This window comes from Poecilia mexicana, unplaced genomic scaffold (assembly GCF_051168715.1).
Source record: "Poecilia mexicana isolate PSO_F unplaced genomic scaffold, ASM5116871v1 scaffold_6, whole genome shotgun sequence".
Lineage (NCBI taxonomy): Eukaryota > Metazoa > Chordata > Actinopteri > Cyprinodontiformes > Poeciliidae > Poecilia > Poecilia mexicana.
The window spans coordinates 32,496,460-32,522,045 of NW_028263375.1; the positions used below are offsets into that span (position 1 = coordinate 32,496,460).

At 37.8% G+C, this 25,586-nt stretch overlaps 1 protein-coding gene across 1 annotated transcript in view; it reads left to right on the forward strand.

Annotated features, from left to right (window-relative positions):
• Positions 1-323: 323 nt before the first annotated feature.
• Positions 324-25,586, forward strand: part of tdrd12 (tudor domain containing 12) — a 56,713-nt gene continuing 31,450 nt past the window's right edge. Inside the window, exons 1-24 of the mRNA XM_088006620.1 lie at positions 324-362; positions 1,280-1,444; positions 3,725-3,861; positions 4,001-4,120; positions 4,224-4,279; positions 4,370-4,455; positions 5,316-5,490; positions 7,831-7,895; positions 8,359-8,459; positions 9,366-9,431; positions 9,527-9,578; positions 10,134-10,205; positions 10,998-11,104; positions 11,823-11,891; positions 12,032-12,094; positions 12,629-12,689; positions 15,896-16,003; positions 19,087-19,272; positions 19,346-19,499; positions 19,601-19,728; positions 20,235-20,426; positions 21,073-21,201; positions 22,112-22,229; positions 22,553-22,692. Coding sequence (XP_087862746.1) covers positions 339-362; positions 1,280-1,444; positions 3,725-3,861; positions 4,001-4,120; positions 4,224-4,279; positions 4,370-4,455; positions 5,316-5,490; positions 7,831-7,895; positions 8,359-8,459; positions 9,366-9,431; positions 9,527-9,578; positions 10,134-10,205; positions 10,998-11,104; positions 11,823-11,891; positions 12,032-12,094; positions 12,629-12,689; positions 15,896-16,003; positions 19,087-19,272; positions 19,346-19,499; positions 19,601-19,728; positions 20,235-20,426; positions 21,073-21,201; positions 22,112-22,229; positions 22,553-22,692 — 2,574 coding nt within the window. The 5' untranslated portion in view covers positions 324-338. The remainder of the gene's footprint in view (positions 363-1,279; positions 1,445-3,724; positions 3,862-4,000; positions 4,121-4,223; positions 4,280-4,369; positions 4,456-5,315; positions 5,491-7,830; positions 7,896-8,358; positions 8,460-9,365; positions 9,432-9,526; positions 9,579-10,133; positions 10,206-10,997; positions 11,105-11,822; positions 11,892-12,031; positions 12,095-12,628; positions 12,690-15,895; positions 16,004-19,086; positions 19,273-19,345; positions 19,500-19,600; positions 19,729-20,234; positions 20,427-21,072; positions 21,202-22,111; positions 22,230-22,552; positions 22,693-25,586) is intronic.

A 25,586-nucleotide genomic window follows, 5' to 3' on the forward strand; every position in this document is an offset into this window, starting at 1 on the left:
TTGAATCAGTCAGCGGTAATTGGTGAACCTCTGAGAAAGGTATGCTTTGTTGCATTGAGTAAGCTGTAAATAACCCAACGAACAACAGAGAATGTAATTTTACCGATGTTAAAATGTGCTTTACAAAGACATTAGCTGGTTTATTAAGGATGTATAAACTTATTTTTATTGTATATTAGAGAAACCCCATTTACTTACGTCAGCTAGCTTAGCTAACAAGTAAAGCTAGCTGACAAGTTGGGCACGGTTAGATTGTGGCTTTTATTCCGTCCCAAATAAACTCTTTAACATTTGCTGCTTATGTTTTCTTGTTTCTCAGCTTCCAGTTCTTTCACAAAATGTTGGAAATATCTATTTTGAAGGTAAGAAGCATTCTGCCACGACACTGAAGTATTGAAGTTGGCGTCCGATACGCAGCTGTCGTTTTTGATATATATATATATATATATATATATATATATATATATATATATATATATATATATAGATAGATAGATAGAGAGAAGAGGGAGGTTTTACTTTTTCTTAAAGGACGAGGCTGCATTTATAAAAATCATTTGAATACCACAAAAGTAGTCTACATTTATGGCAAATTACAGAAAATCCATGATTTGAGAAGACTGGAGACTTTTGAACACAGTATCAGTGGCCCACCATATTTGTTTACATAGTTTCTTCTCCATTGTGTCAAACAAGAAAGCAGTGTGTTCCAGCTGAGGCCTTGAAATGCATCCACAAATGTGCCTCCAATTAACTCCAATGTGTTAGTTAGCCTATCAGAAGTTTTCAAAGCCACGCCCTCATTTTCTGAACTTTCCCTTATGGTTTAAAAAGTTGATCATCATTCTGTATCAAAGACATTAACAAATAAATTTGACATAATCTTTCATTATTGTGGCATGTAGCATATAGAAATAATTTTGGAAATTCTAACTGACATAGAACAAGAGATTTTTTTGGAGTCTGATTTAACTTGAGACAGTGAAAAATGTCTAAATTTTTTGGTGTGTTTAAACATCTGGTTCCAGCTGTAGTTCTTCTCCACTTAGACTTTTTTTGTAAAGTGTTTTGAGATATTTGTTGTGATTTGGCAGTGTTTAAATAAATATAATGTAAATTAACTATATTGATTCATTTCTTTGCCTAATATACTGTTCCATTAACATAAAACCACTTCGTTTCTAGTGTTTATCAATTTAACAGAGCTTGTGGTCACTTAAAATATCTAAGTATGAGTTTGAAAGATGATTTGTGTGTTGGTTTCTCCTGACCTCTGAAGGTTGAGAATCCATCTTGCCTCTGGGGTCGGGTTGTTTGCGGTGCAGATGGGAGTGTGGAGACCACAGAACATTACACGATTCTCCAGGCTCAGATGAACCTTTTCTACCACGATGTCACTCAAAATCTACATCAACTGAAACCCACTTCATTAGAGGAAGGACAGGTATTGAAACCCTAACAGTTTTTTGTCAGATACATTTAGAGCTGGCTATGATTTGGATATTTTTGGTCTTAAATTCTTCCATCTGAACATGTTTTTTGTTAAAATTCTAGATTAGAAATTTCTGCTGTAATGATTTCTCATATAAACCTTTTTAAGTCTTTTTGACTGTTGAACGTCTTGAAGACGATCTAAAAACATTCAAAATTCTTACACTACAACCACAGTGAAATGTGCATGGCAATGTGATATTGTAAGTATGTTCGTTTGAAGGGTCAGACCAGGACTGTGTTAGTATATAATTTTAGCAGAATGACAGTATAAACTATCAATATCACTACAGTGGGGAAATGCACTGTTGATTTTGCACATCTTCTCACTTTCAAAGCATTTAGAAGTCTTGAATTTTTATCATAGGTACTCTTCAACTGTGAGTGATCGAATTTAAAACAAAATTCCAGAAAATCGCATTGTATATTTTTTTAAGTAATTAATTTGCAGATCAAAAAGACATTTGATCAAAGATCAAAAATGGGCAAATTCTGTGGTTTTTTGTAAGGCAGGCAGAGCTGCATGTGTATGCAGCTCTGCCTGCCTTACACCTCTTATCTTGACTCTAGGACTAAATTACTTGTCACTTGCCAGAATCAGCAGGCCTTTGACTGCATTCAGCCTTTCTTTTTTATGAAGACATCTTGCAGCTAATCCTAAACTTCTCAAATCTACAGGGAGGTTGGCAGTAAATACATAGTTGGGAATTTATCAATCCACTTTTTTCAATATCGATTTAATTTAAACAATTTTTTAAAATAAAAACAAGCAATGCTCAGCCTGGTGGGGGCAAGTAAAGCCTGGTGGCCTGCCAGGCTTATAATACATTGAGGTGTGTGTTCTCCTCAATGCAGTGGATGAAATAGAGAGGGAACTCTGCTGTTGTTTTATCAATAGAACATCTAGTTAAATCACAGTTTACACTGAAAGTTAAAGTTGAAAGGCTATTTTGTGTTTGAATGATGAATTATGTTTTGAGTTTGTTTTTCACCCTTACTTGGGCAAGCTTGGCTAATACACTGCTCAAAAAAATAAAGGGAACACTCAAATAACACATCCTAGATCTGAATGAATGAAATATTCTCATTGAATACTTTGTTCTGTACAAAGTTGAATGTGCTGACAACAAAATCACACAAAAATCATCAATGGAAATCAAATTTATTGACCAATGGAGGCCTGGATTTGGAGCCACACACAAAATTAAAGTGAAATGTTCCCTTTATTTTTTTGAGCAGTATATATTGAGCAGCTTTTGCAATAATTAATGATAGAATTCTTGATGTTAAATTGTTTGATGTGAATCCACACGGACTGTCGGTAAAGAAGTTATTTATCTTGGTATTTGTATGATTTTCCTCCTGACTACCAGTAGTTCAAATTTGTCCTCTGCAGAGGACATTTGTAAACTTGAATATCTCCCACCCATTGCATTCTACTGAATTAATTTATTTTGGTATCTACAGAGGACATTTAGGGCTTTTCAATGATACCAAATGTGAAGGGAGGACTTTAGTACCTTCCTTTTCCTCATTCAGAAAAATGGCGTCCATCAGTACAAGCACATTTTATAGGAAGAGACAAAGTAAGTGCGTAATACTTTTTATTGTGCAAATTTTGGTTTAAAATTTTGTTGGCATATTCTAAATAAGTTTCTTTTTCTAAATAAGTTTCTTATTTAGAATATGTCTCTTATTTAGCAGCATATTAAAACATTCCATGAATTATTTTGACTGTATTTTATCATAGTATTTAAAAGTTGAAAAATTGTCCTCTGTAGTGGACATTTATAATTATCTTCTGTTTTGTCCTGCATCTCGCACAGGGAGAACATGCAAACTCCATGCAGAAAGACCCCGGACTGGGAATCGAACCCAGAACCTTCTTGCTAGGCAACAGTGCTCAGTTTTGTCAATGTGAAATTCATTCTTATGTTGATGTTTGGATATTTTCTTTGGGACAAACTGGTTTCCATCAAGGCTCAGTTTCAAATGTATGGCATTCCGATGTCCACTGTAGTGGACACAATATATTTCAAAAATAAAAACTTTTTTTCCAAAAAATTTTTTTCAGTATTCTAATTGCCTTACAAAGATTGTGAAATTAAAAAAAATGGTGATTGGACAATATTTTTTTCCCTGGTAGTCAGGAAGATATAACAAAGTTTTAATGCTGCAAAACAGCTCAACTTTGACTTGTCCTGTGATTTTGTGTTTCTGTTTTACCTCTCAGGTGTATGTGGTATACTGGGCTGCCAAGAAGTCATGGTGTCGTGCTGTGGTGCGGTCCGTCATCACCGACCCAACATGCTGTCGAGCCTTTTGCTTCCTGGTTGACCACGGAGAAATGATTGTGGTCTCCTTAGACAAGTAAGGCAAATATAGCTCTGGTTCCCAGCTCAAAGTGAAACTTACTTATTACATAAGTAAGTAGCAGTTACAATCTCAGATGTGTAAGGGCTGTGCTGATTGTTAAATTGTATTTTCTTGTTTCTTGTCTCCTACCAAGAATACGAGTGCCATTACAGAAGTTCCTCCAGCTTCCTTTTTGGGTGAGGAGGTTCCATCTGGCACGACTCCAACCAATAACCCTACGAGTATCTATTCTTGCAGAAAAAGTAGAACTTGAGTGAGAAATTGAGTTGTTTTCATTTAATATTTAAACTTTTGACACTTCATTGTTGACTGTTTCACTTAACCTATATTACTATTACTGTTGCTTTTTCCTGCAGACCATCTAAACAGTGGGACTTTTCGGCTACTCTTTACCTGCACAACTTGCTTCGAGGTTAAAAGAATTAGAATTTAGTATGATCATAATAAGATGTTAATATTTGTACTAAAATGTTTTTGTCAATTGTTTGATTTTTCCTCATAGCATCCACCCAAACAGAAGCTGTGTTGCATGAGTTGGAGTCGGACTCTACCTCCATTGAGCTTTATCTTACCATCAGCAACATCAAGGTGAACTTTGTCATAAGTACATGTATTTTTTTTAGTGGTGGGCATTATTAATTGCAACATCTGTAATGAATCACAATCACATTGTGATTGTAGTTTTGATTGAAAACTACATATCAACAAAATAAGCTACATTCTCAATTCAAAAACTCGCTGCTTAATTATTGAATAAATAGGTGTATAAGGTTAATAACAAAGACATTTAATTGTTTTTAATCTATTAGGTTATTCACCCATGTGTGAAGTGCTGTTATACCTATTTAGCTTTCAAGTATTTCAGGAAGCCCTGATCATTCCTGGATCTTCTTTAGAAATGTATTTGTTGACGCTGACGTTAGCGTTGGGGATGTCTGTGCTGCTGCAACATGTTGTGCATTTAGATGCTATTATAGGCTTGAATAACTTCACTGATGGGTCAACTCCTTTTGGTACAACTTGAACACAAGTCAAGTGAACACAGTCTTTTCCAGAGTCCCGTCAAATTGTTCTTTTGAAGCAAAAATGAACCGTCTGTGGACAAGAGAACTGACTTTGTCATCTATTGCTGTTTTTGGAGGCTGTCGCTTGTGTGTCAGATTTATGGGTGTACCAAAAAAACTCATGAATACAAAATTCTGACTGAAACTGGTTTGTAAAAAATAGTTTTATTAAATGCGTTAACTTTTGTAACACGTCAAAATCTACATAATCATTTAATTAAAATTAACACGTTAAAGTCCTGGCCTTAGTATTTTTTATTACATATCCACATTGTAGTTGTTGTTCTTGATATTCATTTTATTATATATTCATTATAACGAATATTACAAGCCAGGCTTATAATATGGGGGGTAAGAAGTTTATAATATTTCTTTCTTTTACAGATCTGCGTGAATGATGACCTGGTGGCCAATAGGTTTGCATGTTACAGCAGCAGTGGCCTGGACGCCTGCGACAGGTTTCCTCTCATGTTGTCCCCCTGCATCCTAACTCAGACTGCTTCCAAATGCTCTGACAAGCAGATGGAGCAAAACCTGCATTCGCCCAGTGAGCATGGAGGTATGACCCTTCTACTGAGCAAAGACCAGAATTATTAATAATTCTCAGAGGCTTCCCATTTACTAAAAGATAGGCAATCAAAAAGATGATACTAATTCTGAATTTAAAAATGACTCATACATTTAAGGAGACAAAATGCAATACAATTTCTAGTAGAGGTGTGCTGATCTATCTGCCACCGATCATAATCGGCCAATTTCCATAAAAAAGTGTATGATCGGTGATCGCCGATCAAGGTCTCTTGTTGCCGATCACACAATCTGATCACCTGCATCTCATTTCGCAGCCTGCCTGTGCAGCTGGTCTCCTCTTTTCTTCACACTGCACAAATGTGCAGCAACAAACCCAGGCGATGTCGTGTGGAGCTATAACACACTGAGTGAATAGGGAAGTTTGCGTATTGCTGCGGAAAATTGAAGCACGTGGGGTGAAGCACGTCAAAATGCATCAACACGATGAATCTAATATGGCATAAAAACTGTGCCATGCCATACTTGACGGAGTTTGGCTACATAGAGGCTCACTGCAGTAAAAAATACATTTGGAGCGATTCTTGAATTTTAACTATTTCTGGCTTACAATGTAATGAAGAATATGTAGTGTCTCAAAAAAAAATAGAATATAACAAAAGGACAATTAAAAAAATAGACTTTAAACACAAATGCCAAGCTTTTGGAAAGCATGTTCATTTCTATGCACTCAATACTTGGTTGCGTCCTGGAGCCCTGGGTTTTTGAGGAAACCAGGCATGTGAAGGTTGGCCTCTTGTTTCATCTCTTTTACTGGTAGGAAGATTCCATGTCAGAGTGAGCTTACTATAAAAATATGAAAATAGCTCAGAGAATTGATAAGGGGTAATAGCTAGTCTAGAAAGTGGGACCTATTTTAAGTTTTTTTAAACTTATTTTAAAAGTTTAGAAAAACTGGAATTGAAAGTGATGATATCAGCTCAAAAGGATGCCATCTTAGAGGATATTGAAAGTCTACAATTTAACAGAAAAGGTGTTATGTTTGATCTTGATATGTTCTGCTGAGTAACATCAGTTTACCTTATCAGTAGATTTGGCGGATCAGTTGATAAAAAGTCCACCGGGATGATTCCACTGGTCAACAGCCAAAATATTGTCTGGGGTTTTACAACTGTTCTTAGGATTATTTTATGAGCTGAATCCAAAAATCACTTTGGTTTTGCTCAATCAGGTCAACTTTCTGAACTATGGAGCAACATGAGCATCAAATGCATGACTTGTTCTCACATCTGGACCGGTTTCCTGAGAATCTGATCAATGAGTGATGAGCAGGAGCAGAGATTCCATCAGGACAGAAAAGAGACTGAGAATTTTACACAATCAAGCCGTAATGTTCAATTCACATGTACTTACCCATATCAGTGTTTATTATACAATTTACAAAAATCCAAGTTTGTAACATTTAATTAATACATTCTGTTAGAAAACCATTTTTTCCCCTAAAACATTTTCAGATGAGATATATTAACAGAAATGACCTGATAATGTCACAAAAATTTTATCAATTTAGTCAGAAGATCAGATTTCTCTAACGGAATTAAGAATAAAAACCTGATTGAGAAAAATGGATGTCATTTATGGGTTCAACGGTGCAAACTAATACCAATTCAGTTGAAAAAACATAGACAACTTCCAAAATATATATTTTTTGTAACTCAGTGTTATAAGACATCTAATGTTTGAATGAAGCATAGAATCATATCATCAATGCTGCTACACAACTTAAAGGTGCAGTGTGGAGCCATGAAAAAAAAAATTATTGAGAAAGGGGAACGTTTATACAAGATGTTTCTTGTTCCTTCTCCCTTTTCACTCATGTAGAGTAAATGTTGTAATAGAATATGCTTTGTTAAATTGAGTGAATAAATTGAGTACTGTCCTCCACAGTGGAGCCGGTCGTGAATGCACAGACTAGTTAGCATGGCCACCGATGACGGTGGCTGAACAGTATTCCTGTAACTTTAGGTTGTTTCTCCACCTGTAGCACAGCTGCAGTAAACCAGCAATCTTGAGCTTGCTCACTGTGCAGGGAAAGGTGTGAGCAGCATAAGTGAATGTGCTAATGCCTTCTTCCTGGCTGTGATTGGTTGTTTCTGAACCAAAGCAGTGTATTTCTGCAGATGGCACAGAGGAAGCAAAGCAGCTTGATTTTTATTATATTATACACAGTGACGGTTAACAAATATGTAAAACACATATTTTTTTATAAAAGACATCTACTGCAGGTTTGAAGTATCTGTTCTAAAGATGATTAAGTAAAATTGTTTTGTATCCCAGTCAAAGTCACTGACTGATCTGTTCTTACCCTCAGGCTCATCAGAGAGTCCTGGTACTTCAGAGGCAAGCGACTGGCTGACAACTCCCTCGCTACCTCAGGTTTAGTACTCTGTGCACTTTCTGCTTTAAAGTAGCAACTCCTACCAAGTGATACCTACTATTACATCTTATTTTAAAGAAATGTTTGTCTTGTGAACGGTCTCATCACACATTAATTGCAATAGTACGTATGTCACAGATGATGTAAAGCCAGTGGAAATGTTCTATTCACCACCTCCAGCACATGCCCTATGCAAGCCCTCAAGGAGCGCAAAACAAAACAATACATGTTTTGTGAAACATGTTTGTTTCCAAAGACACTTTAAAAGAAATCACTAAATTGACCTTATATTTGTTTTCCAGTTTAAGAAAAAGAGGAACTCCCCATCCTGCTTGGTTTAGTGACTGACTTTAAGTAAAGAACTGTGGTCATCTGAACTTCCTGACTGATGAAGCTGCCAGTAATGTGTTTCTTAATACTACCTTCTGAATAAGCTGATTTCAGATGTTCTAATCCCCTTAGAGTCAAATCCCTGAGGAAGGCAGCAGATCAGAGAATACTGAAGAACCAATGTTCTTTAACAACCAAACCAAGCATGGCCCAAAAGCTTCAGGGGCAGAGAGGTAAGCAATTTGTGCAGGTTAAAGTTGAACAGGCGCAGCCGAGGTATTGAGGGGATCCGTTTTGGTGGCCTTAGGATTGCCTCTCTGCTTTTTGCGGATGATGTGGTCCTATTGGCTTCATCAAGCCGTGATCTGCAGCTCTCACTGGAGCGGTTTGCAGCCGATTGTGAAGCGGCTGGGATGAGGATCAGTCCCTCCAAATCCGAGGCCCTGGTCTTGAGCCGGAAAAGGGTAGAGTGCCTTCTCTGGGTCAAGAGTGGTGTCCTGCTCCAAGTGGAGTAGTTTAAGTATCTGGGGTTCTTGTTCACGAATGAGGGAAGAAAGGAGTGGGAGATCGACAGGTGGATTGGCGCAGTGTCTGCCGTGAAGTGGGTGCTGTACCGGTCCGTCGTGGTGAAGAGAGAGCTGAGTTAAACAGCAAAGCTCTTGATTTACTGGTTGATCTATGTTCCCAACCTCATCTATGGTCATGAGTTTTGGGTCATGACTGAAAGAACGAGGTCCTGGATACAAGTGGCTGAAATGAGTTTCCTCCGCAGGGTGGCTGGGCTCTCCCTTAGAGATAGGGTGAGAAGCTCGGTCATCCGGGAGGGACTCAGAGTAGAGCCGCTGCTCCTCCACATCGAGAGGAGCCAGTTGATGTGGCTCGGGCATCTGGTAAGGATACCTCCTGGATGCCTCCCTGGTGAGGGGTTCCAGGCACGTCCCACCTTTTCTCATGTGTGTGTTAATGTGTTTGTGTGTGTCTTAATTATTGTGGATCTGGATGTTTATTTGATAGTTTTTCTAAGCTGTTCCACCAGCTTTGTAATATCTTAGTTCTTGAATCTGTTAGCAACATGATTCTGTAACAGGAATTTAAAAGACTTTAATACCATAATGACATAAACTGACCTCCTTTTTCAGTGATTCCTCAGAGGAAACTGACTTCTCTCTTGCTTCAGCGCTAACTAAAAGCCTTGGTCTGTTCAGGTGAGGTTGAGCATTTTACACTTGCATATGTCATTTGCTGAACATGACAATAGATTCTTTTCTGACTTATTGGTAAGAACCTTTCTCTTGTGCAGGTTCTTGAAGTTTCTAAATCCTGGCAGAGGCAATCAACTGGGAGACATGGACGTGAGATCACTTAAAAATCTCAATTATATTATATTTATATTTAATTTTAGGAATTGATAAAGATGTTAACTTTCCTTGAGGCATCTAATTGTAAAACTCTGAAGTATTTCAACATTGTTTACATCCCAAGTCCCAGGTGGGAATTCTGATTCGCAAAGACAATTGTAAAAGTGAGCATCAAGAGAAAACTGATGTTTCGATGTGGTTGGTGGACATACAGATTTGTACAGATCCAGGTGTGAATTCTGACCATGGTGTGTTCAACAATCTGGCAGAGCCAGGAAAAGGCAAAAAAAAAAAAAACTTCATAGTTTTCCTCCCAACAAATTCAGTAAGTTGAGAAAGGCTGTTGCAGGCAAATAATGTTAGCTAAATGGTCACTAATAATTATATCCTAGTTTATTATGTTAAGACTAAGAAGAAGACTAAAAGGATGTTGTTGCCTAACATATTTTGCTATTTAGTGCCAGGAATAAACCATCTTTAATTTAAGTACAGAAGTTGGGATTACTGTTCTTCCCTCATATTTAAAATAAATCCTTATTGCCTCAATAGAAAGAGCAAAGCCAGGAAGGAGACGTCAGACCAGAGGCCAGATGTAGGGGTGATGACACAGGATCTTCACAGGTAAAGAGAGATTTTAACTTGCTGAGAAAAAGATAATATGGCCTGATAAAAATTCTGTTAAAAAAAGTTTTTACAGATATTTCAGAAGTGCTCTTTCACACTCGAAAATATTTTATTCTCTGATTTTTTTCTTCTTTTTTCTTATCTGATTTTTCTTCTCTATAGGTAGCACAGGCAGAAGGTCAAGTGTAGTTTGCATTTAGACATTTTTATTTATTTTTCAACAGTTCCACCAGGTCTTTACTATTTGCTGCTGGTGAGTGTGAAGGAGCTGAGGGGATGGCTGCTCTGTGAGGCAGAAGTTCGGAAGCTTGAACACTGCAGCTTGAAAGTGGTGCTAGGTCCAACCAGGCACTTTGCACAGCTCAATGGTTGCCATGGGAAATTAAAGGATTTCTCAAACATGCATGAAAGAATCAAGGGATATATTTTTGATGAGGGAATAACATAACATAATGCAAAGCTCAAAAAGTCAATTTTACATAATAATGCCCCTTTAAGCAATTCCCCCCCCAGTAAATTTTAAATTGGCACTGAATATAGTAAAGCCAGCACTTTTCTTTTTGCACCAGCATCCTGCATGTTCAAACTTCAGTTTATTGATACAAACCTCATTGAAGTTGACCCAGGTACTGACTCAGGAACACCATACCACTTGGATAGAATTTTTCTTATCCTTCATAGTTTTGACAGTTCTGGGAGTTTCTTTCCCGCACTAATATGTTGAATCATGTTTACTCAAAGCTCGTGCTGTTAGAAGAGTTAGGTTTGGTTGGTTTGTCTCTCTTGCAGGTGGAGAAGAATGATGACCTGAACAACTGTCAACCTGAGATAACTGAACTGTCTGAAACTGGCACTGAACAAGAGCAGGATGCTGCCAGCATGTTCTCAGAAACTAAGTAGCCATTCTTATTGTTCTTATCAGTTAGTGAGAGCTGTTCTTTGTTTTTATTTTTGGTTTTACAGTCTTATTGATGTATGCATAATACTCTGCACACATCAATAGCAATTGTTTTTACTTAATTTAAGGTAATTCAATCTGCAAATTGATACAATAAATAAATACAATTGATAGAAATGTTTGGATAAGTTTTGAAAATATTTTCTGCATATTTGTTGCAGAAGAGCATCTTTCTTTCTGCCAAAGCAGCTCAAGTGTATCTTTCTTTTATTATGTTTTTAAATTACAAATAGCCCTAAAAGGACATTAATGCACATAACATTTACAGTAAAGAATAACATAGATAATTTATATTGATAAATTACTGTATTTTCTTTTATTATGCTTTTAAATGACAAATAGCCCTAAAAGGACATTAATGCACACAATTACAGTAAAGAATAACATAGATAATTTATATTTATCAATTATTGTATTTTGAACAAATTTTAATGCTACATAATGGAGATGATTCAACTTTTTTTTTTATTTTCAAAAACTGTATTAGAGATAAATTGACTTGTTAGAAAAATGTACATGTTCAAAAACTGATCTTTTTAGGGACTCTTCTGCACATTTGCAGCAGATTTTATGCTTAATTTTATTCTTAAAACTGGGATTACTCTTGAAGAGTAATTTCTGTCAACTAATTTTACTTGAACTTGTTTTTCCAACAGCCTGCAAAGTAAAACTGGAGATGTTTCTCAAAGTATTCTGGTTGAAAGTCCTGGGCATGCGGAAGCAAGGTGAATGTGCTTTATTATCAACATACATTTGACAATAAAATATTTATGTAGTTTGTCTAAGTAATATTGTGACTGGATATTGTTTGCAATGCAATATCATATAAAAAGCTCCCTTTAACTGATTTTATCTGCCATTGTAGTGATTTAAGTACATCAGTGGAGTGTGGAATGAGGAGGAGTGAAGAGGACAAAGTCTGCTCACGGTGGGCCCAAGATCTGCTTCTGATATTAGACTGTTGCTTAGCCGTAGTTATTTTTGGTGTCTATTGAAAAGAAACATTCACATCTCTAAAAAAACTGTGCTATTAAAGGAGCCAGAAATTGAGATCAACAACCACAAAAATGTATTGTGAACACAGTCATCTGAGTTAGTTTATACAATTGTGCTCTCACCAGTAAAAACCAAGTTTTTTGTTTTATCCAGCGTATCTCATCTAAGTTAGAGTCCAGATTTTTTAGATATTCTAGTTTTAATTACTATTGAGCATAAAGAAGATCAAACATTGTTTTAGAAATATTGAAAATGTGTGTTTTGAAGTGAATACTCATTGAATCCCCAGAATAAACCTCTGTTGGCTCTGGGCATACAGGAACGTATTCCCTGCCTGTAGAAATCCTTTGTGACAATATTTGTAAATCATATTGACGTTTCATCCTTTTATCTCTTTCTTTCATTGTATTGGTCCTTTGCAAAGCTGTGACTTGAATCATGATTTTTGATTTCCCCCCTGCTGTAGTCTTTTAGAGTGGCTGAACCCAGAGCCTTTCAACTCCGATCCTGATGCTGGAGATGATGTGGTATGTTTTCTTGACTTTTAGTATTTGAAACAGAATTCTTTGCAAAGGCTTCCACTTAAAAATTGCGATCACTTATTGAAGGCCTCAGTAAGAATATGTTTTATGCTGGGCTTTGATTGTACTGTTTATGCCAGTGGTCTCAAACTGTAATCCTAGAGGACCAGCGTCCTGCAACTTTTAAATGTATCTTTTGTCATAAACATATGAATGAAATGGCTAAACTGCCTGAGTAGCATGCAGTCAAGCTGTTTACTGAAGCAGAGAGACTTCAAAAAGTTGCAGGATTCTGGCCAATGAGGACTGGAATTTGAGACCACTGGCTTATGTATCCCTAAATTAAATAGCACTTATATAAGGGCAATTTAAAAATGTATCTTTCCATCCTTCACACCTGCAGTATCCTGGTCAGGGTTACTTGATGGCTTGTGATCAGGGGCAGAGTACACCCCTTGATACGTCTAAAAACAACCGTTCTAATTCTCGGCTGGACATAATGCAACTAGTTTAGCATATTTGCATGTAAGTTAAGTTTTATTGTGATGGCGGTTTTGAAGGACCGTACTTCGGGTTGTTGTCCTGCTAAAAAATGAACCTTGGCTGCAGTCTGAGGTCAGGATGCTCTGGAGGAGGTTTTCATCCTGGATGTTTTTAGACCAGGGGATCGCGTTAACAGAATATTTTCCATATTTGACAGGGTATTTTTGTAAATCGACTGAAAAATCTGAAGCCTGTCCATCATTGTTACAGATTGCAATATACACCCCTGACTATACTTGGTGCAGACACGCAGGACACTTGCAACTTTAAGCACAGAGTACATAGCAGAGGTAACTAAAACAAGCAACCAAAAAAACAAAACATCCCCGGGTTTCCCCCAGTGTATTATAAGCCTGGCGGCCCGCCATGCTTTACTAGCCCCGCCGCCAGGCTAAGCGTTGCTTGTTTGTGTTTCTAGGGGGAAAAAAAATCTCTTTTTTTTTTTTAAAGCCAGGCTGCAAGCGTCTCTTTTGCTCTGAGCATTTCACTAGCAGAGCAGATTTATTCCTAAATGATAGGTTTATAGTTTATGCATTTAAACCCGACAGCGCACGTACCAATCACACCGCTGGCGCCTCTGTGCTTTGCCTCTGCGTTTGCCTCTGCGTTTGCCTCTGCGTTTGCCTCTGCGCTTTGCCTCGCGCGCTGCCGCTGCTTTACCTCAGCGGGATCGTGTGCGCCTCCTTTTTCCTCAAACTGGACACAGGCTGACCTGTATGGATATTTACATAAACCTACTGTGAGGAATTATGATCCTTTGGAGAACTCTAGGTAAGAGTTTAAAACTCGCCGCGTTAGCTCTGGTTGCGCAGCTCAATGTGAACTGCAGGAATAACTTGAAGCGAATTCAGAGGTGCGCGTTGTGGAGTGGTGAGAATGACTTATCTTTGTTAACGAACAATTATATGCGGCGTTTACATCTCAACACACTGCCCAGCGTGTGGCTCTGTGTCTGTCTTCCCTGTAAAGTTTACGTCTGTCGGAGCGTTAAATCAGCCGGAGCGTTTGTGGATAACGAGCAGCGCTAACCTCATCATGCAGGTTCAGTCTGGTGAGGAGCTTTCGCGCTCTCCTCGGAGTCACGCATCACGCTGATTTTATATTATTTTATTATTATTTTTATTATTATTTTTCCTGTTACACGATGCATCAAACCATATCAAATGCGGTGTCTATTTAGAGTTAATACGTGCGGCCACACGGAGATCTGAGAAACTCGTCTCATAAACTCGACCAACCAGAATAGTTTCTCTGATGCTTATTAAAAAGCAGCATTGAATTAAATCTCCCGTTTGTTGCGCATTTCTGCGTAATGCAGCAGATTACCTCATCAGGCAGGGCCGGTCCAAGGCTGTATGAGGCCTTAAGCAGAATCTGACTTAGAGGCCCCTTTTGTTGCTAAAAATATCAGCACCTCTAACAGCTTCTGTGTTAGATTTAGTGAATTATGGGAGAAGGGAGTAGTTTAATTGGCCAGCCTAAAAAGCAATAAGTTATAATCGCAGTTTACTAATTTATATTTGTAAATTCAAAGATTAAACTCACAGCATCAGATTGTTGCTATGGTAACGAAACAGTCTAACTATGAATATTGTTCTTTGAAGTTTTACAAAGTAAACTTGCCAGCTCCTTAAAATCTTGTATTTAAATGTTAAACAATTTAAAATAATTTAATTTATGTATGCCTAAACAATTGAATAAAATTTAACAGCATTGATAATCTCAATAAACAAGTGTTACATTTATGTATCTGTGGTTTGTTTTAAAATATTATCATTTATGGGGCCCCTGAAGCCCTTGGGGGCCTGATGGAGCCGCTGACTTAATTTACATTAAACAGAAGTGCAAATTTGTTGTTTTTAGACTAGTTGTGGGTTTAAATAGCATTTCACCGAAGATCTTTTCCCGTAACATATAATTACACAGTAATACTTTTACATTTCCTGGCACCTTAATATCTTTTAATACAAAAACACGGTGGACCACCGGTGGACCGTCTCGTCACCCTGCCCACCGGCTTAGCAAGTTTTCTGGGGGAAACCCTGCATCCCTTCTGAATATCATCTCCAGCATGGACACTGAACTAAATGCGTCTTGCTGCCTGGGAGCTTACAGCATGTTGAAGAGCTATTGGCATGATACTTTTGAGTGTGTGGTTAAAAAGCGCATTCCAAGTTTTGGCTGAATAAGCGTGTTAACAATCCTACAGTACAGAACAGAGAAAACTAAAGACAACGATATGTTGTGTTAATATATTGTTTAAATGGTGGAGTAGACAGTTCACGTTGTTAAATCAATCAATCGTCCCACTTATCCTGCATTAGAATAAAAGACAAAAATAGAGCTGGAAGATGTTATACCAAAGCTGGGAGAAGATATGCTGCTTATTCAAATAGTGCTTTGAAAACAAAAGCAGTAAAATCTTAATTAAAATAATATGTTGGGTTTACTTCAGGCTCAAGCCTCTAATTAAAGCTAATCAGTTTGGTTGGACCGGGTCTCAGTCTGGGTCAGGTTGGGGTTTTTGGGCCCAATCTAAACTTTAGCACAAATTTTTCCTCTACACGCAAACTAGGAGGAAGTTGTGAGGCTGCGCATGAACATTGCTGCATTTATCTTTCCCTCTTTCCTGACTAGTCTGTTCGTTTCTTCACATTCATCTTTGTTAGGTTTCACTCAGTGATCCGTGGGTGAAGGGGATTCTAGTACATTCTGCCCTTTCCATGGAACCATGCAACACATTAGAAGATGCTCCCATCATAGATTCTCTCCGTCAGGTAAACAATGATTTAAGTTCTTCGACTGTTTCGCACTAAAAATCAATACCAAAAAACTTTAATATAGAAAATGTATGTGTTCAGAGATGGAAGTATTGATGGTTTTTAACCTGCTTGACATGTTTTACTTCAGTAGTGCCACAGGAATTGACAGTATTTTTTTCCTACCTAGATTTTACTGTTCTGGACATATTCAAGTGGTTCTGTGCATCCCTGTTCTTCTTTGGGAGAAGAACAGGGATGCACAGATCCACATTTTTGTCTCTTCCAATCCAATCCTGGACTTTTTTGCTCTATGCAGCACAGAAAAAAATATGTATTGGCCAAAATCAAAATCAGCTGGTCAGACCCTGATTCCTCTCATCCTCTATCTGCTATTACAAGTTAACAAATTTGATGTAAATGAACCATCGTTTTTCGCGATGGTTGCGTTCTGAAAAGAACCCGTGATAGGTGAAATCCGTGAAGTAGTTACCTTTATTTTTTCCAATTATTATACAGCATAATTAAATACATGCATTGAAACCAAAGAACAAAACCTGTTTTCAGGCCCAAGCATTTTTTTAACAAATAGAATGCTTTCTTATAAATAACTACAGTAAAACAATAATTTTTATCATCAATACGAAGTACAGTAGGACAAATTGTGACTCGCGTATTTCACTGTGCTTCTGACTGTGACGCTGAGGCCTGACTCTGCTCTGTAGTGTCTTTTCTCCTGAAGCCTGTGGTGCAGGTGTGTTTTTTCGAGAGAAGAACATAGCTATTGGTAGTTGTTGTCGCTCTTTTTTCTCCTGGGCAAAAATGTTTGCCAAAATTTTCCAAGCTGTAACACATATATTACCGTAACATTATTGGCACACAGGTAGAGAAGAGGTGTGGAGACTGTTTAGCCAATCAGAATGCAGAACACAATGCACTGTGGAAAAAATCCGCGAGGCCATGAAAGGTGAACTGCGTTATAGCGAGGGCTCACTGTATTTCGAATAAAGATCTGTATGAATGTTCTCCCCACATGTTGCAGGAAGCAGTAATAGATCATCAGAGAGAAATGATCATCAATATAAATATGGGAAGTTCTTCACCAAGTTCAAGTCTGAAATACTTATTTATAAGAAAAATGGTTTAAACCAGTGTTTCTCACCTTTTTTGGGCCAGCACCCCCCTATCCATTATGCAGGTCCCTGTAGGTTACTTTGCACTGAATATTATTTTATTATTAATATTACTATCACTATTGTTAATGTTTTGATTTTTATGCTTGTTTTCGTATTTATCATCAAAAGTAATTTTCCAGAGAACAAAATAGCCATGGGAATAGAAATTATTTTTTACAGGCGTCTACAAAAAATGTAATGGACATTCAACTTCAAATCAGTAGGTCTTTTATCTGGTCAAAAAGTGACCAGATAAAAGATGTACAGGAATGCCAGTTTAAACTTTGATCTATTTGCAAAACGACAGTGCTCTGCAACATTAAAACATGGATGTAACTGCAACTGCATTAACCATAACTCTTCTTCTCTGCAGTGTTTCTGTGAGTTTCTGGTGGAGCAGCTCTGTGCTTTTGTTTATTCTTGCCGTATATACCAGCTTATTCTTCTGTATTTAATTTAGTTTCTTAGTTTATTTTGTTCTTTATTCATATCTATTTAGTTTTCTTTGAATAACATTATCCTGTCTTGGTTTATTGTTGTCCTCTTTAGTTTCTTTCATCGTTTGACGCTCACCACCAGTAATCTTCACTCATCATGCTAATCACCTGCTGCGCCGCCTAATCATCTATGTTTCACATCATGTGTTGATTCGACACTCATATTGATTTTTTACTGTTCACTGTCGGATTCTCGGTTTCTGAGTTTTGCAACTTGCGTGTCGTTTTTCTTTTCTCCCCCATACGATGCGGAGCAGTCGGGAAGCGTATTGATGGAACAAAGCAGACTGACGTAAGCTTTTTAAAACAACGGAAAAAATCCAGGTATTCTGATGACTGACATTCAAAACTGCTGTGGTACTATCATTTAATACAGGTGTTAACTGTATAAAATGGACGCTGTCTATCGTGGTATCACCCATGGGAGGATTTTTTTATTATTTAATTGGGTTCATTTCTCAGAAGGATACACAGTGAGGGTATTGTGATTTTAGTAATCACGTTTACAAGAGCGATATTTTGTTGTCCTTCCATGGAAGCGGGCAGTATTCAGATGGACAATAAAACACTTTTTAATATAAGTTACTGCTTTGACATGATCACAGCACTGACAAAACATATGTACAAATAAAACATAAAATATTTGAAAATCAGACACCAGACAAGTGAATCTCACAGCAGCGTCATCAGCCGATGTAACGCTGAATTGATGCGGTGAAGCTACAGTAGTAGGAGAATGGAGCTGCGCCAAGAAGCTACAAAAATTGAAGAGAAGGAGAGCTACCATCGATACAGTTGCAGCCAGGCATGTTTTAATGTTACACAATACAATTTCAGCAAGTTGCTCAAAGTCTTAACTGGTATTGTTGTGCATTTAAGGTGTAAAGTTTACCTTCGAGCAAACGTCCCTCAAAGGAATCCCAGCGCCACCCTTTAGTAAAAATTTTCGCCAGTGCCCCCTGCCATCTTCTGAATGCCCCCGTTGACGAACGCTAAGTGAAATGTTCAGTTTGAGATGTTCTTGAGCTGTTGAGCGATGTTAGCATTTGCACTTAGAATTTAGATTTTCTTTTATTTCATAAGATAATTTCATTCAATTGTGTTTTTTTTCTAAGTTATACCTAGATTTAAATTTCAGTTAATCAAATCACTCTAAACACTTTTTCATCAAGTTACAATTCTGCTTCAAATAAAGAAGTCTGTTTACTAGATCAGGTAAGTAGTCTGCCAGGTTTCAAGACTGCCATACTCTGGCAGGCAAGTCAGGTGAAGTGTCTGTCCCAAGGATACAGAGGTGGGTGAAGAAGCAATTGAGCCAGTAACCCACTGACTGCGGCATGAACTCCTCCCACCAGGAGGTTAAGATCTGTTAATTAAGATCTGTTTCCTCTAAATTGCCTAAATTCTATATAACTGGTTTGTCTTGCAGGTGTTGCTTCGGAAAAACTATCACACTCTTTCTCCAGCTGACCGCTACAGTTGGCCAGCTGTGGCTCGTGGCTGCAACACTTTCGTTATCTCCCAGAATGCTGATCAGCCACTTGGCTACCTTATCCCCCTGCTCACCCACATTCTTTTGAACTCCCTCCTCTTTTCCCACCTCTCCAGTTCAGGGGTGAGTAAATATTTAGTAAAACACAAAGCCACTTGTTTTTGTGCCTGCTTTCTAATATTGTGTTTGCATACAGCCCATAGCAGTGCTGCTGTGTCCAGGCTGGGAGAAGGCTCAGATGATATACAATCTGCTGGAAGAAAGCAAGGTTTCTCAAACCCTCCACCCAATTATTGTCTTGGTGGGCATTGGCAAGGATGAAGCCAAGGCTGTAAAATTCCCCAAAAACTGTGAGCAAAACAGAAACAAGGCTTTGTCAATCCATTCAGTTTCTGACTATATCCTACTTTCGTTAGATCTAAGTTTAAATGTTTTATTCTCTTTACAACAGGCCTGCTATTAGTGACCACCCCATTCACTCTTGTCCGTTTGCTGTCTTGTCACTGCTTTCTTTTCCTGCGACTGTATCATCTAGTATTAGATGAGGCTGACCAGCTCTTCACTTTTGCACCTGATGAGGTAACTGCTTTTGTTATCAAGTAGGAGCCGTTACAATGAGCTTAAAAAAAATGGCAGCAAACCTAACACTTTTAGGAGTTTGTCTGCCATGCTCTGGGTCAGAGGATTCCAAACTCTTCATGCCTTGGCCCTCCTTTGCAAACCCACAGACAATGCTACAAAATATGTAAAGAAATATTGACTTTTAGTATGTTTTTCTCACTTTTGTTCACTATTAAATAATTGTTACATTCATCTAGCACAAATGCTGTCTCATATCTTCTGATTTTAGTCAGCCATGACTTCTTTGGGTTTTTTGCAGTAGAGTCCTCCACAGCCTGGCTCCTGGATGGTTAATTCTGTCTCTTTCCCGTTAGAAACTTTTTACGTTTGCTGTGCTAGCTTGAGAGGCAAAGCAGGAAGTTATTTTAACATATTCTGCCATGATTGAAAAACAGACTGTGGGGTTGTGTATTGTAATTTTTGTTTCTGTGTAGGCATAAGTATTGATGCTCTTTTTTCCCCAGATGGGAACCATCCTACAACATTTTCAGAAGGTGACTTCCAGTGAAGAGAAAGCATCCTGTCCTCGGCAACTGGTTGCTGTGTCCAAAAGATGGACCAGTCCTATGGATGATCTAATCTCTAAGCATATGCTTGATCCCTCCATTGTTATAACTGTCCCTGAGGAGGCTGCACTGTATGGTAACATCCAGCAGGTTAGTCAAATATAAACAGTGTGGTTTTTAACTTGGGCTAAGGCAACCTATAAATGCTTACCATAAATTTGCAAACCATGTACTAAGACTGATTTCCTGCTATTGAAGAACTTGAGATTACAATGACACAATAATTGAATGTCCACAGCACCTCAAAATTCTTGTATGCTTCTTTAATTAGCAGCACTTTGTGGGGGTCAGTAATAGCTTAGTTCAGTAGCAGAAATAATAATGTCTAACTTTTCTTTCCCTAATTCTTAAACCGAAGGAATCAAAGTGGAGCCTTTGGGCGATGGAAGATGGTTTGCATACCCCGAGTCGGATATGGTATTTTCCACCTGTACCAGTGTTTCTCAATGTCTGTCTTCAGGGTCCACTGCCCTGCATGTTTTAGGAGTTTCCTCCTGCTGCACACCTGTCTTGTCACATCTCAAATATGCAGGCAGTGGTCCCTGAGGACCAGAATTACTGTGGAACCAATATATAGGAAAGTGCTGAGGGTCAACAAAAATCCATTAAACCCATGGAACCATACTTCTGTTTCAAGTTAAAGAAAAAGAAGAACTACTGTTTGGAATGAAATGTGCAGTCTAAATATGTGCACTAAAATATACATTTTTCTGACTTTGCATTTTGGTTTGTACAGGTTATCCTGATGACTATTGAGAGCAACAAGATATCTGCACTTCTGGGAGTGTTGGATTTCAGTCCTGAAGTTGGCCAAAAGACATTGATTGTAACAAACTCTGCTGAGGAGGTTGAAGATGTATTTAAGGTGACAAAAGTTTTAACTCATTGTCCTGATGTTTTATGTTGCACTATAATAATTCTTTTGTTAATTTATTTTTTTATTTATTTCAGTTCCTGCTTTTCTATGCATCTGTTAGTGATTAACTGAGCAAAACAGGTTGAATATTTTTTATGGCATTTTACATCAAATTGAATATAAAAGTGTAGTGTGGTTAAATGTAGTGTTGATCACATGTTTTAACATGTCAAAGCCTGACTACGGCACTGTGATGTAGTTGTACCAAGGTGCAATGCAGAGGCATACTGTTCCAATTCAGTTAAATTTTTGCACACTTGTAACCTGTGGACTCAAATCCTTATGTTCACTTTGATGAGTTCACACTTCATAGAGGGGTGTAGGGTGTAATGCAAGCATTCTGACCAGGCCTTAGACATCTACAAAAGTCTAAAATCCTGTGGCACTCCTCCTTGGAAAAATTGAAAATACAGTTTCAGTTTTAGCTGGGAATGGTATGTCTTTAGCACTTGCTTCTTAAGAAATGTTTGTCACGTTTCTTGTGGAGAGTTTCTTTAACACCACATATGCAGTTTAAAATATCCACACGTCTGCTCTTTACTTTGTGGTGTCAGCCTTTTTTTAAAATTGCTGTGTAGATAATTTTTACTGGCGACACATGATCCCCACACTTACATTTACTCAGGCACTCAAGAGTACAAAGTTTTGTTAGCGACCTATCCAATAAATTTCACTTCTTGCTTAATTACTGCTGGAGATAAGGGATAGGTTCAGAAGTCGTGCCAATAAGATGTCTGTTAACAGACTTGGTTTGAACGTGTATTAAACAGGAAGAGTGGATGCTATCAATGTCCATGCATAGATGAGTGTGTATAAAGGATGGATAGACTGGATAGAGTCACATGCTTCTATATTACAGGCTGTCAGCAACAAATCAGCATTCTGTCTCAAGATCCACAAGGGATTACTGGACCAGCTTGACTTTGTCATCCAGCAGTGGAGTAAAAGCATTGGCCCTGGCACTCATGTTATCCTGGGTAAATTTATTATAACAATTGTTGCTAATATTTAGGGGTGAGTATAATCAACCATGCATTGTAATTATTGTTTATAAATGCACTCTCCCTCTTAAATAAAATCAAGTCAATTAAATATCAAAATATTTAAGACAATATTGAATCAAAATCAAGTCAAATCGTGATCTGAAGAATTGAAATTTAACTGTAAGGTTCATTACATTACCCAGCACTACTCTGCTCATAGATGATTGTATAAGTATTTTCGGTAATTCCCCTAAAATTTTACAGAATTGCAATATTGCTGCTGTTTCTTTTGCATTTGTTTTTCCTTCATTCTTCAGTGAGCACCAGTGAGTGCTTGGGGAGCCTTGGCATCAGAGATGCAGCTTGTGTTGTCCACTATGGATTTCCGCCTTCTCCTAAAGTGTTTGGCTACAGACTCTTTTGCATGGCTGAAAACTTTCGAAATCTACCTAAACAAGTAAGTTAACCAATTACCAGCACAGAATATTTTTTCTTTTTTGTTTCCTGTAAATATAGATGGTCTAATTCATGTAAATTCATCACTTAGTGAGGAGCCAGAGATGGGGTCAGGAGGGACACAGACATCAATTGGGGAAAAAGGATAATATTGATCTGTCTTAGGGATTGACCAACACATGTTTTTGAGGCAGATGCCAACACAACTATTTTGACATCAGTCAAACCAATCTCTAGTATGTGCTGCCAATTATTTTGGGGATGATTCTTTAAGCCAAAGTTGCTTTTTCTTTCTCCATTTACATTAATAAAATGACACCATGATAACAAAGTTATACACGTATCAATTTAAAAAGGGAAGGAAGGAAATTTAAAAAGGAAATATAAAAGGAGCAAAATAAGTTGATATAAAATGTTTTAAAAAGTGACGGTAAATATATAAATAAATACATAATACAGAAAAATAATTAAATGTCATAGTAAATAAAAATATTGCATTAAATAAATGTAATAAATATGAAAAAGAAAAACAAATGGGGAAACGGTGAAAGAATAGTGATAGCGTTACATCAATAATGTTAAAAATTATAAACAAATATTACTTTTGTCACATTGCATTGTCAAAGGAGTTTGGAAAGTTTTTATTTTTAATGCATTATTTGCCACATTAATTACCTTATCAAGCCATTAATTTTTTTCTGTAGTTACTGACAATTTTGGCAGGCTCCGTCCTCCATAACTTTGTCTTCACACTGTATCTGCGTATCTTCTAGAGTTTAAACTTCGTATGTTGGTGGATCTGTGCATGAATGGGTGAATGACTGAATCTAGAGTTGGAGTCCTCAGACTTGATGATGCACAATATAAAACAGGTCATTTATCATTTCTTACATTTTCTGTTCACCGCTGCTAAATGAGAAAAATTTGAGCCGCGGAATAACGGTGATATTTTAAAGCATCGGCTAGTTAATGGAGCTGCTGATTTCACTTCTCCAATTTAAGCCAAAGATATATTCTGAGCCAGTTAGCTTGACACTTTTCTCTTTGGGCAGCTTTGTAACCACCACCTGGTGGAGGAAACAAGGATTTGAGTCGTTACCAACATTACTGGCATCATTGCCACCTCCAGTGCTGTTTTTTTTTTCTGTAGTTCCTCAATTCTTCTTCCAGCTTTTATGTTTTAACGAGCTTCATGTTTTGATTAGCTCACAGTTAAAAGAATCCAACAGCTGTTTTTTTGATAGCAAGGGATACAGTTCAGGGTTTCCCCCAGAAAACTTGCTAAGTCCGGTGGTCGGGGTGCCGAGGCGGTCCACCGTGTTTTTGTGGACCGCCTACATGTTAGGTAGACAATAAAAGTAAAAATATCACTGGGTGGTCACCCAGTGATATTTTCCCCATGACATAATTATATGTTATGGGAAAACATCGTCAGTGAACTGCTATATAAACCCACAACTAGTCTTAAAAACAACTAATAAAAAAATACAATTAAAATGAATATCAATTATTTCCACTTCTGTTAAATCCAAATTAAGTCAGCACCTCCATCAGGCCCGCCAGGGCTTCAGGGGCCCCATAAATGCCAATATTTTAACACAGACCACAGATGTATAAATGTAGCATGTGTTTATTGAAATTATCATTGCTGCTAAATTTGACATAATATAAATTAAAAGACTAAATTATTTAACATTTATATGTAAGATTTTAAGGAGCTGGCAAGATTACTTTGTAGAAGTTCAAAGAACAATATTCATAGTCAGATTGGTTTGTTACCACAACTACAATCTGATGCTGTGAGTTTAATCTTTGAGTTTCAGCTCTGTTTGTTCACAAATACAAATTAGTAAACTGCAGTTATAATTTATTGCTTTTTAGGTTTGCCAGTTAAACTACTCTCCTTGTCCTAGATTTCACTAAATCTAACACAGAAGCTGTTAGATGTGTTGATGTTTTTAGCAACAAAAGGGGCCCCTAAGTCAGATTCTGCTCCAGGCATCATACACCCTTGGACTGGCTAAGGGTGTATGAAGTGCATGCGTAGTGCAGCAGTTAAACCCACTGCACTGCGCAGAGATGCACAACAAATTTGAGATTTAATTCAATGCTGCTAATGTGGCTTTAGCAGCTCTTTCATTTCGTGTCTCTTGAGTTTTTAACAAGGGGACACAAACTATTTTGGTTGGTCGAGTTTCTGGACGAGTTTTTCAGATATCCGGTGGCCGCGCGCATTAACTCTGTCTGATTAAGTGGGCAAAACATTTGATACGGTTTGATGCATTGTGTAACCGGAAAAATAATACGAGTAATAATAATAACAATATAAAATCAGCGTGATGCGTGACTGTGAGGAGAGCGCGAAAGCTCCTCACCGGGTTAAACCTGCACAATGAGTGATTAGCGCTGGGTCGTTAACCACTAACGCACCGGCCAACCGGGAACACAGACCTAACCTTTACAGGGAAGGCGAGGCCAAACGCTGAGCAGCGAGTTGAGATGTAAACGCCACATAATGCTTTGTTCACAAACATGCATCATTTTCATAGCTCCTCAAAGCACCACTGAAAGCGCTACAAGTTATTCCTGCGGTTCACGTAGAGCTGCGCAATCAGAGCTAATGCGGTGGGTTTAAACTCTTACCTTAATCAATAACTCCTCATAACTAATCATAATTCCTCACAGGGGGTTGATGTAAATATCCATAGCGGTCAGCCTGTGTCCAGTTTGAGTGAAAGGAGGAGCGTGGGATCCGTGCTGAGGTTAACTTTAGACATCCAGCTACTACAACGCGAGGCAATGCGCAGAGGCCAGCGGTGTGATTGGTCCGGCTTTAAATGCATAAATTATAAACATATCTTTTAGGAATAAATCTGCTCTGGTAATGAAACGCTC